This window comes from Triturus cristatus, chromosome 5_2 (assembly GCF_964204655.1).
Source record: "Triturus cristatus chromosome 5_2, aTriCri1.1, whole genome shotgun sequence".
In the NCBI taxonomy this organism is placed as follows: Eukaryota; Metazoa; Chordata; class Amphibia; order Caudata; family Salamandridae; genus Triturus; species Triturus cristatus.
The window spans coordinates 373,453,846-373,469,439 of NC_140588.1; the positions used below are offsets into that span (position 1 = coordinate 373,453,846).

The 15,594-nt window shown below is 41.8% G+C and overlaps 1 protein-coding gene across 1 annotated transcript in view; it reads right to left on the reverse strand.

The window, feature by feature from the left end:
* CAGE1 (cancer antigen 1) overlaps positions 1-15,594 on the reverse strand; it is a 498,804-nt gene that overhangs the window by 40,430 nt on the left and 442,780 nt on the right. The window contains exon 8 of the mRNA XM_085606352.1: positions 13,962-14,032. Within this exon, the coding sequence (XP_085462478.1) occupies positions 13,962-14,032 (71 nt within the window). The remainder of the gene's footprint in view (positions 1-13,961; positions 14,033-15,594) is intronic.

Sequence of the window (15,594 nt, forward strand, 5' to 3'; positions counted from 1 at the left end):
CTTTCTTTTGTTGATTGGTCATGTGGTGAATCAGGCTCTATTTGAGGGGATCTATCAAGCCTACTGAAAGTTTGTCAATCAAAGTGTAAGGAATCATCAGTAGACTGAGGGGTAAGCAATCCATCGCCTCACATCATCATCATCAGTATCATGGGGTGTACCCTGTCCTGACATAGAATCAGAGTTAGAACCGAAAAGGAAATGCAGCGTTTGCAGATAGTTGTGTCAGAGCAAAGGGACCAGGTTCAAGTCAGGCTGCAGGGTAACTGATTGCAATTTTGTAATTTAGTAGCGTGACATTGGTGGCGCTTGGGCCGATGTTTGCTCGACATCTGACTTCCGCTTCAGCACCAGATCATCTGTGTCAGGGTCCAACGTGACGCTCAGGTCCAGAGCAACAGTCTGAACCAAAGTACCCGCCACTGTATCCCAAATGGAGGTCCCTGCAGTTCTGTGGGGCCTAAAGGCACACCAGAGGGAGTCTGAAGTGCACTTAAGAATTTCAGCATGACCTATTTCAAGGCCTCAATCTCTTGCGGGATTAATGCAGGCCTGGGTCACTCAGGGTGCTTTGGAAACAAATGAGGTTATCAGCTCTGTGGCCAGAGACCTCAAGGCAGTATGACTCAAATCTAGATGCCCTCGCGCATTCTCTTAGGAGGCAGGATTGGGTTGAGTCTTGCTTCACTTTCTTATGCTGGGGCTTGGACATCAACTTACCAGAAGATTTCGGGTGAGAAATTTAGTTGTGTGAACAGGTCACCATCTTGGAGCAATAACAGGGCCTGTGTGAAGACCACAACTTTGCTGCTTGGTCTAGAATTGCCTTCAGGGGAATTTGTCTCATGACTTTGAGTTTTGGCCAGAACCCAGACTTCAAAGGCATATCTTGTGCAGGTCTGTGACCGACATCTGCATCCTGCAGTCACGGCATGGCTTGAATGCTATCGTTTTTAGTGAGGACATCATTCCCTAGCACATTGTTGAAGAAGTTGTTTGGACTCATCAGAAAACCAACAAAGGTGGAAGAAGAACTCTGTATCCATGTTGGAAGGCGGAGAAAGAAAGGTACTGGGTTTGCAAGCAGGGGTAGCACTTATGTGCGGCTCTGCTTTGCCTCTTCCAGGGTGGTATGGAATCAGTGTGGAGCGGCATGACACACATGTTGCATGGATGCACTGCTACATAATTATCAGGATCGAGTCTGACACTTGAGGGGTAGTCTAAGGTGCAGTTGGAAGTATCCATCAGAACTGTGCTACACGCTCACTGCGCATGTACACACATGACATGCACAGAGAATGTGACCTTGGGTTCACATGGCAACAGACCTTTACACAAGAGGGGTTAGAGGATTCACCTTTCTCTGACACAGAGAGAAACATCGGGTCATGCCACTGATTCACAAAAACTCAGTTCACTGCCACCATCGCAATGGGATTCATCCAGGGTTTGGATAGCAGTCCTATGCCCATTATGAGGGCAGGCTTTGCACACCCCTCTGGGATACAGAACTGGTTCTGAACTTCTCATCACCATGGACAGGCCTAGATAACTAGGCACACACTATATTAGCCCAGATCAAGGGCCAAATAAAAAGGTTAGGATACAAGTTTCAATTGCAATTAGCAACTCAGAGCAGGGGAGCTATCTCATCCTGTTTGAATTATAGGAATGCAGTCTGGCGTGGTTTACCTAAATATCTTTTGTCACTTTAGGACTGTGATCTATCACTTAATCTACCTTAGTCAGCTACTAAATCCCAGTAAAACTTCAATCACAGGTTACCAGTGCATACATGGATATTGTTTAAGAGACTGGCATGGTAAACAAGCCACTTGCTGACACTTGCCCTGATTATCTCAGCTCTTGGCCTCAACACTATGAGCCCTCTCCCAGGCATTCTTTCCCTTTTCATGCACTTTTTGTTATGCCCATATTCTACAGCACCAGAACTAGCAAATTATCTTTGAAGGTTCTGGCTCCTATTTCCAGAACACCAGAGGTATAAGACTGTTTCACCCTATAGGTGAGCCGTGTGCTTGTGAGAGTGCAGGGTGAAGCACTTAAAAACTAGCCCTATTGGCACTGCCTATGCTGGTTTTATATTTTGGTGTACCTTAGGTTCATTTATGACTTGACTTCAAGTTTCAGTATCTTCCCTTACTACACTCCCATATGCCAGGAATTGGCCTGGGTGAATCTCAAATTGTACCCTAGCTTCCACTAAGGTTTGCAGGTCGCTTACTTGTTCTAAAGCAGCCCTCGGCCATTTGCTTATGTCCTTCACTAACTTTGGAACTCTGGGAAGAAACTACAATGAGTGGTCCGGCAAGTATGGTTTCCAGGTCGTAATTATTTTCAGGCAGCATTTCCAGCATTATTACCACTTGCATTATCATAGGTAGAGACTTGCTCTCTATTTTTCCACAAATAGCCAGGTCTAATGGCTTGGTAAACTAATGCATCCACTTTAGGGGCCGGTGTTTGACCTTATGGTCACAGGTTCAAGTCCCGGTGGGTCTGTTCAACCTTTCATCCTTCTGAGATTGATAAAATGAGTAGCATTGAGTAGGGTAACAGTAAACATCTGTTATTCAGTGCCAAGAAACCCATGGGTGAACGTGCGCTTTACAAATACACGTTATGTTAATTGTGTCAACTAACGTCAATGGGTAAATGTTATCCTGGAGAAACATGACTTTGCATAACACTCTGCTGTGAACCATGTGGCTACCCCCTCTAGTTGGGCTGCTACATAATACAGCTCAATGCCAGCTGCTCCAGTAACTCTTGAGCCTGCAATTACTGCACTTTCTCCAATGTCACCATGCATTTGGCCACACCCCATTTCAAACTGACAAACAAGCTGTAGTTAGTTGCCTATAGAACCACACTAGGCTGATTATTGGAATATTGACAAAATAATACTATAAGTGGGTTAGCCTAATTAGTGTGGCAGGGCTTCCTTACCTATATTTTACAATAGCAGAATGCAATGAATTTCTCCGCTTCTGCAATTGCCCATCCTACGTTACCCACTACGTGTAAATGGTGGGATACACTTGAACCCCAATTTATTTAAATGAATCTGGCGCCATCTTAGCAGGGCACCTTGTTGAGTTCAACATGTCTCTGCATTTTGGCTTCAAGGAGAAAGGACAGGATTTCCCCCAGTTGACCCTTAAACCTGCCAAAATACCAACCTGAACTAGTATGCTGACAATCAAACTTCAATCTACATCATAGTTTCTAATATAAAGAAGAATGTCAACAGAGTACAGGAAGATATTATGTTGCACGCCCGCAACAGTAATTTATTTCTCACTGGCAAGCCAAGGATTCCATCGAGAGGGCAAACAGTAATGACAGTGGATATCCTGATGGGAGAGGAGCCATACCTATTATCCACCATCTTGAGATTATTTCAACTATTCTAATTCTTGGGGTTAGGGCAGCATTTTCTAGCTGAATCCAACATTTAAATTCCAGGACAAAATTTATACATTTTAGGAATTATTTTTTTGTAAATAGATCCTTATTCAACTTTCAAAACAGAACAGAAAATACAGGTCTTGCATTGCCCCAAAAGGGATCGCTTTTATACTGAAGTAATCTCCTGTCTAGATGTAGGTTATCCCCTTCGTCTGTATACAAATTAGAAACTGTCAAGAATATGAAACAACAAGAGGTGCAATCTTACAACAGTAGCAACATAAACCATGAAGTGTCATGCAGGCTTCACTGACAGTACCCTTAACCACCAACAGGATTAAGGCCTGCGAAACCATAGGGACCCCCAAACGTTTTAGGGAGTAATCCCACCTCAGTATGTCAAATGATTTTTCCATATCCAGTGATGCAATGAGGTGCCTTGTTCGGTTACTGATATGATTGCCATCTAGTGTGTCAGTCTCTTTAAGTTGGGTGCGTTGCTTCTTTCTGGGATTATTCCATTTTGGTCAGGATGTATTAATACATAGAGCAGTGATAATAGCCTATTTGCTAAATTATTGCTTAGGATCTTGGAATAATCTAAATTTAGCAAGAAAAGGAGTCTCTACATGGTCTGTTCTAGCCAGTCCCAATCAGGCTTCGGGACCACCATTATGAATGTTTCTAGTGTTTTCAGAGGACGTCTACTCGTGTTAAGTGAAGAGCTGTACTCGTTCAGAAGTCCAGGGGCCAATAGCTTGTCAAATGTCTTATAAATTCAGCCGGAAAGCTGTCTAAACCAGGGGTTTTACTCCTACCTGAGTTGGGCTGCTACATAATACAGCTCAATGCCAGCTGCTCCAGTAACTCTTGAGCCTGCAATTACTGCACTTTCTCCAATGTCACCATGCATTTGGCCACACCCCATTTCAAACTGACAAACAAGCTGTAGTTAGTTGCCTATAGAACCACACTAGGCTGATTATTGGAATATTGACAAAATAATACTATAAGTGGGTTAGCCTAATTAGTGTGGCAGGGCTTCCTTACCTATATTTTACAATAGCAGAATGCAATGAATTTCTCCGCTTCTGCAATTGCCCATCCTACGTTACCCACTACGTGTAAATGGTGGGATACACTTGAACCCCAATTTATTTAAATGAATCTGGCGCCATCTTAGCAGGGCACCTTGTTGAGTTCAACATGTCTCTGCATTTTGGCTTCAAGGAGAAAGGACAGGATTTCCCCCAGTTGACCCTTAAACCTGCCAAAATACCAACCTGAACTAGTATGCTGACAATCAAACTTCAATCTACATCATAGTTTCTAATATAAAGAAGAATGTCAACAGAGTACAGGAAGATATTATGTTGCACGCCCGCAACAGTAATTTATTTCTCACTGGCAAGCCAAGGATTCCATCGAGAGGGCAAACAGTAATGACAGTGGATATCCTGATGGGAGAGGAGCCATACCTATTATCCACCATCTTGAGATTATTTCAACTATTCTAATTCTTGGGGTTAGGGCAGCATTTTCTAGCTGAATCCAACATTTAAATTCCAGGACAAAATTTATACATTTTAGGAATTATTTTTTTGTAAATAGATCCTTATTCAACTTTCAAAACAGAACAGAAAATACAGGTCTTGCATTGCCCCAAAAGGGATCGCTTTTATACTGAAGTAATCTCCTGTCTAGATGTAGGTTATCCCCTTCGTCTGTATACAAATTAGAAACTGTCAAGAATATGAAACAACAAGAGGTGCAATCTTACAACAGTAGCAACATAAACCATGAAGTGTCATGCAGGCTTCACTGACAGTACCCTTAACCACCAACAGGATTAAGGCCTGCGAAACCATAGGGACCCCCAAACGTTTTAGGGAGTAATCCCACCTCAGTATGTCAAATGATTTTTCCATATCCAGTGATGCAATGAGGTGCCTTGTTCGGTTACTGATATGATTGCCATCTAGTGTGTCAGTCTCTTTAAGTTGGGTGCGTTGCTTCTTTCTGGGATTATTCCATTTTGGTCAGGATGTATTAATACATAGAGCAGTGATAATAGCCTATTTGCTAAATTATTGCTTAGGATCTTGGAATAATCTAAATTTAGCAAGAAAAGGAGTCTCTACATGGTCTGTTCTAGCCAGTCCCAATCAGGCTTCGGGACCACCATTATGAATGTTTCTAGTGTTTTCAGAGGACGTCTACTCGTGTTAAGTGAAGAGCTGTACTCGTTCAGAAGTCCAGGGGCCAATAGCTTGTCAAATGTCTTATAAATTCAGCCGGAAAGCTGTCTAAACCAGGGGTTTTACTCCTACCTGATAAGAAATTGAGTTAGTGGTTGAGGGGGGCGACACCCTACTCAAGGTACAATCCTTGTCAGAGTGAAGTCACAAACAACCCTCAAATTAACTTGTGCTCAACCCTCTGGTAGCGGGGTACGGAGCAGTCAGGCTTAAATTAGATTGAATGTGTAAAGTAATTATGCAGCACTTTAAACAGTAATAAAGTGAAAACACAACACAAGAAAAATCTCACCCCAATTTAGAAAATGTAATAAATAAATCAAAACGAGACGACAAAAATCTCAACAGTACAATTGGAGATATGCATCTTTAAAGGCTTAAATGGAAATAATGCCAAAATGCACAAGGCCCCAGCTGTGGTTATTTAGTCACGCTGGACCAGAACAAAGTCACAAGTTCAGGCCGACCATGAGGGAGTGCAGACCAGCTACAGGGACCCAGTCAGGCCCGCTGAACAAGAGCACATTAAATCCTGGTTGCCAAGAGGTGCGGAGTCTGGCGTTGAGGGTGCATTGTGCAGCAGAGGTGACGTAGGGTCCTAGCGAGGAAATGCGTCACACAGAGACGGTTCCGGGATAGCTGCAAAGTGTGAGGTAATGTCCTTGTGTGGAGATGTGTCCTGCAGTGATAGTTCTGATGGGCTGCGTTGGGCGACTTGATGTCCTTGCGCCAGGGAAGTCCGCACAGTGGAAAAGATGCATCAGTTCTGAGGGCGATGTGTCAAGCAGCAAAGGCGAAGCGCCGGTTCTGCTGGAGATGTGCCGCAGAGGAGATGTGTCTGTTTTGCTGAATCCACACGTGGGCTGGGAGAGCACCTTTAGGTCAACTTCCAGGGGTCCAAGACTAGGGTGGCACCCCTTTGGAGGCAAGACTCACATATGTACATGTGCTGCATTCTAGATTGTTGAAAACCTGTTCTGTCCCTGAGGTTTCTGATCAGGAGGCCTGCCAGCTAGCCCCTGGGATTACTCTAGGGTCCTGGGTTTAGAGATGCAGGTCCAGTCCTTCTCACCAAGGCAAGAGGGCAGCAGGTCAGTACAGCAGTCCGGGCAGCAGTCCAGCAGAGTAGCCGTTCTTTTAGCAGCACAGCAGTCTTTCTTTATGGCAGAGTCCACGGGTCGAGAAGTGTACTGAAGAGTTGCGTGTGAGGTCTAATATTTATACCTGGAGCCCACTTAAAGTGGAGGAAGCTTTCGGAGGTTTTTAACAGAGGTGTCAGGCATTCCCTGCCTCCCTGTCCTGGCACCAGCTTGTCTGGGGTCACAAAAGACCAAAGTCAAACCCTTTGTGAGAGTGATCAGGCAGAGCCTTTGTGATGTGTACGTGTGGTAGGTGCCAGCTCCTCCTTCTCGTTAACTTGGAGTGGCCCATCCTGCCAACACCTATCTTCCCTTTGCCTCAATGTCTGGGAGCAATACACAAAGGCCATCTGCCAGCTACACCTAGTCATGTGACCCAGGATCAGTCTGCAGGCACTAAATGGTTAGGAACAACTATCTAAAAGCGGCATTTTCAGAATTGTGACTAAAAATCAGACTTTATCATTAAAGAGGGCTTTTAATTACAATTCTTTAGAAAACAAACTTGATATTACTATCCGCTCCCAATTGAAAATTATCACTTGTTAATTGTAATCAGTTGAATGTTATTTTATGAGAGAATTAGGCCTTACAGTAGTGAAAAACAAATGTAAGAGTTTTTCACTACCTGGACATATAAACCTTAAAAGTACATGTCAAACTTTTCAAATAGACTGCACCCTGTCCTCTAAGCTGTGTTGAGCCTATCCTAGGGTGAATGTATGTATTGAAATGGGAGGTTTGGCCTGGTAAGAAATGTATTTGGTCGGGTCAAAATGGCAGTTTAAAAACTGCACACCCAGGCTGAAATGGCAGGCCTGGGACATGTTTAAACAGCTGTTTGAGTAGGTTGTACAATCAGTGCTGCAAACCCATTAGTAGCCTTTAATTTATAGACACGGGGACCTGTAATACCACTTTGCTAGAGACTTACAAGTAAATTAAATATGCCAATTGGGTGTAAGTCAATTCTACAATGTTTTAAGGAGAGCACAAGCACTTTAGCACAGGTTAGCAGTGAGAATGTGTGCAGCGTTCTAAAACAGAAATGAGTTCAGAAAACAGGAGGATGAAGGCAAAAAGTCTGCACCTATTAATTTAATACCATGTTTGACCTCTTGCAGAGGGTCTGGGGCTTCCAATTCCAATGTATTTTCTTCAGCTAAAGTAAGGAGCATTTCAGTATGTAGGAAGTCCTATAGATGGTCTCTGATGTTATTTTGTAAATTGTAGTATAGTAACTAGCAAAGATATGGCTGATTTCCATTTGTGTGTAGTACAGTTCTCCATCATCCCCCTCAATATCATCAATGCTAACTTTGAAACTTCTGCTGACAAGAGGCATGCCCGGAGCCAGCCCGATTTATTTAGCCTAGGCATTGCAGTCTCTGAACAGCCTCCTCATATTTTTGTCTGCATTCATGCAGAGTGTTCCAACATTCAGTGTTACTTACTGTTGCCTTATCCAGCATGCATTGTTTCATTTCTATCTTTTCAATGTCTCTTGTCAGTGTTGTCCTAGGATTATTGATGCCGGTACTTCATGGGACCACTTTGAATGCTTGCTTTTCAGTTTCTCGACTACTCACTGTCCCTTACTTTTAATTAGAAATGATCACAGTGATCGTACTCTGAGAGGTTGCGTCATGTAGTGCCACTACCAGAAATCACCACATAGGGACATATGCAATATATTGCCCCATCTCATTGTGAGTAGTGGAGGGCAATGATCTGAATCAGTTCTGTAGTGATATTTAGGTTTGATCACAGTGCCATACCAAACATGATGTTAGGAATCTCTCCAGTCTTGTATGCAATTTCTAAATAGGGGAGACACAAAAGATCATGAATCCCCCTTTTAGTTATCCACTGAATGACATCAACTACCTGTTTCTTGTTAACAATTAGGAGTGGGTGGAAGTGACCTGTCTAGGTCCTAGCTAGGTCATAGGCGGGCATAGTTATAGACTTCCCGTTCCCCCAAAAATGTCAGTACATAAGTATCCAGCAATTGTATGTGCGCCATACATATATTTAGGGAGAATAAGTCTACATCCTACAGTGGTTTACCATCTAGTCTCTCGGTTATTGCCACAGAATAGCTTCCTCATCTATATGTATCACCTGCTGGTTTATGATGTTCCCTCTAGGATGGGTTTGGGTGAAAAAGTAAAATGTGCACCCCTGCATTGCATGAATGCCTACACTCTGTTGTTTAGCTGGGCTATCCATTCCCCTAATGTTCCATCTTACCAACTTCAATTACTATTTGGTGGCTATGGTGTATCAATTTCCATGTAAGTCAGATAACACTCATCACTTTACCATATCGGAAGGAACTATCTCCTACCCTCATTTTTCAATGCCACATTATCCTAAACATGTCCAAGTTTCTCAGCATTTCCCAAATTAACCAATGTTATAAACAATTCTTCCCATCCTCTGGGGGGAATAGAACGGTCCAGCAAACATATCAAATGGGAACATTTATCTGTTGACGATCTCCCCTAGAACAACGTGCATTGTCATTCATTATGGCCAACCTTCAGGAGGTCTGCACTGTTGGGTGGGTTCAGGGGGAGGGTGGAGGGGAGTCACAGACCCATCTCAGACACCATTGGTGTGACCACAGTGTGCATTCAGATGGGGATTTCCAGACTCTTTATTCCATTGCCATTACCATCATCAAAGTCGCTGGCCAGTGTGCCGTCACCGCCCTATCCTCCAATATTGAGTAGCTATTGGCCCATTGGGTTTGCGGCTCCTCTTCTTGCAATATGGCTGCGATCTAGATTCAATCAGGCCTTTGTGGGCACTCTGCTTTCTACATCCTCTTCAGCCAATTCAGAGCTGTTTCTGTGTAAGTGAAAATATGAGACTTGCCATTCCCTATGACTTTAAGTTTGGCTGGAAATGACATATTCAAGAACTAGGTATAACATAGTTGCCTTTGTGCTTGTACTGCAACTCTACAATTGGAGATCAACTCCTGAGTGTTCTCAACCATGAAAAGACAGTTCAGTCTAGCACACTGAATGATTGTGTGCCTGTCCACGCAGGGCAGTAAGTCATCCTACGAAGAGTCTAGGTGGGACACCTGAGCGAGGGTCAACAACACAGGGGCTCTACGAGCACGCTTTCCAAAGAAGAACTTTGTACGTTTTTGATGCTAGTGTACCACTCAACCATTCCCACAAGTACATATTTGCACTCAGGCCTTCAACCTGTTCCAAGAATCCAACTACAGGACTATAAGTCTGGTCCACCTATCAGCGTATTCAGTGCGGAATTCCAGAAAGCGCATCCGTTCTTGCCCGATGTCAAATTGTTTCTTAGCTTAACAACTTCAGGCTTCACTGCTGATAGTGTGGGTTTAGTTAGCCACACACCATTTTCCTTTGACTGCCCTTAAAAGTGTTACAGCCAATGCCAATGCCATTGTATGTATCTTGACTTCTAGAGTAGTACCGTGTCTAAATAGCTAGCAATACACAATTCCATCTGTTGGTGCATCTGAGTTTTCAGTGGCCTTGTCTACAAGTATAACATTGTTACACTTTTGGTTACCAAAATCATTAGGCAATGCCAGTGTGGGCCAAGTAGATTTGGGGTTCGAAATGACTTTCAAAGTCTATCAGTCTCGCAATAAATGCATAGAACAAGTGCAAATTCTTGGTTTGATGAGTTAATTCTGTTACAGTGTACTACTTTCACTCATGAAGATCCTTCAGTGATCAAATCCAATCTGTTACCTCCTAAATAAGTTGCCTTGTTATCAGTAATACACTGTGACTTGTGGTTCCTATGTGCCCTTCTAGTGTACATCTATTAGGTTGGGCTTCCCTTCAGTGTAATCTCTGGGTTTATGATATATTAGTGTGTCTGTCTCTTCTGCCCAGACCTCAGTAGTATATGGTCAACACTCTGTGGTGACCTATGGTATTCATTTCTCCATTTAGAGGCAGGATGTTTTATCCCTGAGAATTCCTGACAAGTCAGGCACTTCTTGGACAGTAACTGAGGTGTGCTCATCAATTGTAGCCATCTTTTGCTGCAGCGCCAGGCGGCGTCAATGCCTGTTGTGCTTCCATCATGTTTTTCTAGCCAGGCTTATGATGGAGCTTCTGTTTCCACTTTGCTGGCCCGCCATCCGAGGTTGTGAGCCCTCAGCACAGTCATAGGCAAAGACATTCTCACAGCCTGCTTTTATAGCCTATCTGTACTGCACTCCTGTACAACAAACAATTGCTGAGGCAGCATACGGCAGATATACAAAGGGGGAGACAGGGGCCAGCACCAGCTGCTGACCCCTTAGGACAGTGTCTTCTCAGTTGTCCAGAGCCATGATCTTGCTAGGATGATCAGGATCAATGCTCTTTCTCCATACCAGCTCCATTCTTTAAACTACTCCTCCATACTTGCATGATGTCAGGCAAGCCTTGTGTCAATGCAGCCTTAATCTCCATTCTCTGCTGTCGCTAATACTTGAAAATAAGAACAGCAGCTGCCTCGCTTCCAACCTATTGACATCTGCTTGTTTTTGGTAAGGAAAAATGCCCTGATAAGTAACAGATAATATTCTTTCAAAATCGATCTCCTCTGCATCCAACTTCACAAACACATTAAAAGACCATCAGTGAGATTCAAATTTGCTACTTTACCTATAGAGGAAGACCATGCACTCATTCAGTGCCAATGCAACCCTGGGTTTCAGTTGACATCTTGTCCCTTGTTTGCTGTCCTGCTGGGATGAAGAGTATATGTGGCAGTATTGCCTTGCCTTGCAGAGCTTAAATTCCAATACTACTGTCCTACAGCACACACACAGCATCCGGGGTCCCTGCTAGATCCTTCACATATGTCTGACTCAAGGTCATAATCAATGAGAGGATGGTCTTACATAGTCATGAAGCGCTTTACTAGACTTGAACTTTATTTTGTCTGGGGAATTAATGTATAATGCTATTTATATTTGTAGCTCAATTAGAAATCTATTTATTGCAACACATTACATTATAAATATACTCTGTGCCGAAGCCATTCCCCACACAAAACCTAACATAGTACACATGGTGAGGGAAGTACCATAATTCAAGAATAGAAAAGAGAGCTAATAGATCCTATAATAGGGATAACACATAGTGTAATAAACCCCAGACATGCCTGTAGATGTATTCAATTAAGTTCAAAATTACCATTCGTTGCTTCATCTATTTTTTTATCAACAGGCAAATATACACACCAAAAGGTTCAAACCCACTATTAGGAATTCAATTAAAGGAACCTGAGCTCAAAACCCCAGGCAATGGTGAATAACTGTTAAGAAAGTACTTTTTTTTACATAACAGATTCTTCCTTAAAACTATGCTTTAACCAAGTTTGCAGCTTTGGGAGTAAGTCTTGGGCAGCACAAAACATTTTCTCACCTGTATCAATATTTAAACTCCACTCCAGGCCTAACTGTTTTATTTCATAAGGTGATAGAAAATGCCCTATGAATAACTGCTACTCTGTTCAAGTTAGAATGAAAGCATTTTTCTGAGAATCAGTACAATTCAAATTCAATTCAAGATACTTTATTCTGGATCTTTTTGTAGATCCATAAAAGTACATAAAAAAGTATCACAGAATGAAATGTTAAACTTAGTTCCATACATTATAATTTAAAAACTCATTCAATTAGATAATTGATAAAACCCATCGTTAATAATCCTCCTACTATCTCAAAGTTAAAAAGACTTATGAATCTGAAACCATCTTTCAATCTTCTTCATAGACCAATTCATCCAAATGTACAAGGGATTTCCTTCTTTTTACAGCCTGGGTAATAAAACTTGTAACAGCTCGGCATGCTATTTCATTTTCAAGAGTACATATAAAATGAATTGCATCCTTATAAAAGAAAAGTTTCTTAGTTACAAAAATTGGTCATAGAAATGTCCACCTAATATCTTGATAAAACTGACAAAAGAGCATTAAGTACATCATAGACTGGGTGGTTTTCCCATCGCATGGAAATCTGTGAATAGCTTTTTTTCCATTTTCATGTCTTGGAAATGCCACAAGATCATGAATTATTATGCCCAACCGCATCCTAGTCAAATAAAATCTATCTTGCACATTTGTTACTTTGACTAGGTATTCTGGTAGCCCTGAGAAGGTTATCCTAGACCCATGTCTTGACACACTTATTTTTTCCCTTCTCTGCTATCTCTATCTTGGCACTGTTTCTCCAAATAAATCATTTTAACTTCTTTCTTTACATATTGCAATTATCTCGCAGGTTTTATAAATGACAGATCTTCATCAACACCTTTGAGTAACTTATCCATATAGGCTAACCATGGAATTTTATTATAGATTTTTAAGGCAAAACAATCCTCAGTTATGTTCCTGATAAACGTTGTTCCCTTCTTGCACCAGATGTTATATCAAGAACATAAAACTCTCACTTGTATTATGTCAGTAACATATAGCCTGTCCAATTCCAAATGATAAATACACAGACGTAGACCTAGGTACTGCCAACGAAGCGGCAGAAAAATTAATTTTCATAGGTTTGTAATGTGGGGGCATTGGCATTGCCCCACACTATAGCACCATAAGTTGCTACTGGTATGCACTTACTGCTATATAGTTTGAGCATATCACGTATGGGTCTGCTGCCTATCTTATTAGAAAATCTAAAAATAGCCTCCACAGTTCGAATCCATTTGAGTCTTGTCTGCTCTACATGCGGACTCCAATTGCTGTTGTAAGAAAACAATATACCTAGATAGGAAAATCTTGGGACTTCAGCCGACTTAAAATCCCTCACAGAATCACTCTTTTTATTGGCCCTACCCCGTCCCGTCCACAGATCATTACAAACGTCTTGGTCAAATTTGGTTTTAAATCTCTTTGCTCCATGTATCAGTACAATTCATTTTTGGCAGTACCCAACTTAAATATCAGCACTAATGTACAGGCACATCTCCATGTATTTCCCACAAGTAACAGAAGACTTAAATTTAGTTAAAGCACTACCTCCCATTGATAAATACCATGGGTCACTTTTAGAATACTGATATTGTTTTAATACAGAGGTTAAACAAACCATGGCGATTATGATACACAAGACAATACCTACTGTGAAATCTGGGAGCGGTACAACTCCAGCCTTTGGTCAGCACACTGTACAATTTCTTCAAATGAAGCAACCTAGTAAAGTAAAACAAGCAAGTGATTAGAAACTTTATAATGTTTAAGTTAATTGGACAGTAAACTGATGCATGTATGCTGCTAAACTTTAAGGCATTTTGTATCGCAAGGGGAATCAGTGCAATCCAAAAGAAAGAGTAAGCGGTGCAAGACATTTCTTATATGTTACATCTAACATCTATGTTTCCTATGTATCATAACATTACATTGCAGAAAGCTATTTGGACTGGAGCCTCCCCATTTTTACTGTAGAATGCCAATATGGATTCGTGCCTCCCTATATCAATTGTTTGTCAGAAGTCAAGCACAAAAATATGGACCTACCCCATTTCTAGTACACTTGGCAAAGGATTATTTGCTGATGCACATTTCACTAAAGAACTGTGAGCATTTAACTTTCTTGTCTTCCTGATTCATTTGTTATTAAGGAAAAAATATTTGAGGCAGAGAACCTTTGATCTTATTATTGTAAGTCGAGGCCACTACTGGTCTAACATTGTAACATTGTAAACACCATCCCATAATTACCAGATAATAGGGAATCGCTCAGAGTACAAAAAGAGAAGCCGGGCCAGTTGTGCCCACTCTCAAGCGGTCTGAAAACCAAACGTAGGTCAGATGTCCAGAAACCCACTTTGGAAGCTGTTAATGAAAAAGAGAAGGGAACAAAGACAGACCAACTGGACAGAATATTGGAAGCAATCATCTCATCCAGAAGGGTGCTTGAAACCAAGATTGACACTGCCATCAATTACATTTGGCTATGACGAGGTGACCATCGAAAATTAGCAGGAAGGGTAAAGGGTAACTGAAACTACTTTTATTTATTTTGGAGTTTTATATAGCGCAAACATGACCCATACGGGTATCAGAGTGCAGTACAAATTGCTATCAAGTCATACAATATCAGGAAAGGAGAAAAAGCAAATGACAATCAGAGAAGGAATAACCATGGAGGTACATATATACAGTTTATCATTAGGCTTATTAGTTCTAAGAGCCTTTGGAAGTCCACGCAACGTTAATCAGGCTGAAGAAGGTTCATCGTTCCTGGTGAAGGAATCTATACATAAAGAGTTTTTTTGCTTCTTTTTTGACATGTGCAGATAGTTAGTCCTGATTTCCAGAGGTAGAGTGTTCCAAATTCTAGGGACAAGGCCGGAGAAGGAGCGGTTGTAAGTTTTCTTTTTTTGAACTTTTTTGAATGGTTTCCTGGCATAACTAAACCCAAGCATGGCGGAAATTGCAAAAACAAGTTGCAGGACCTTACAGAGTCAAGAAGATGCCTAGAGAGAGCAATGCAGTAAAATATCAGGGTAATAGGCCTTCCAGAAAAAGTGGAGGGGTGGGACAAGCTTGGTTACCTTGAAAGCTGGATGGAGACTGCAGTGGCGCCCTAAGTTTTATGTATTAGACATAAATTGGCATAAATCCATAGGCTATCCACTAATTAACTGGCATCCCCCTTCGGGTCTCCCCTATACAATGGATGAGGGTAGGTTTTAAATATTTGGAGATCTTTGTTACTGGCGACCAGGAACAATTTCTACATCACAAGCTGG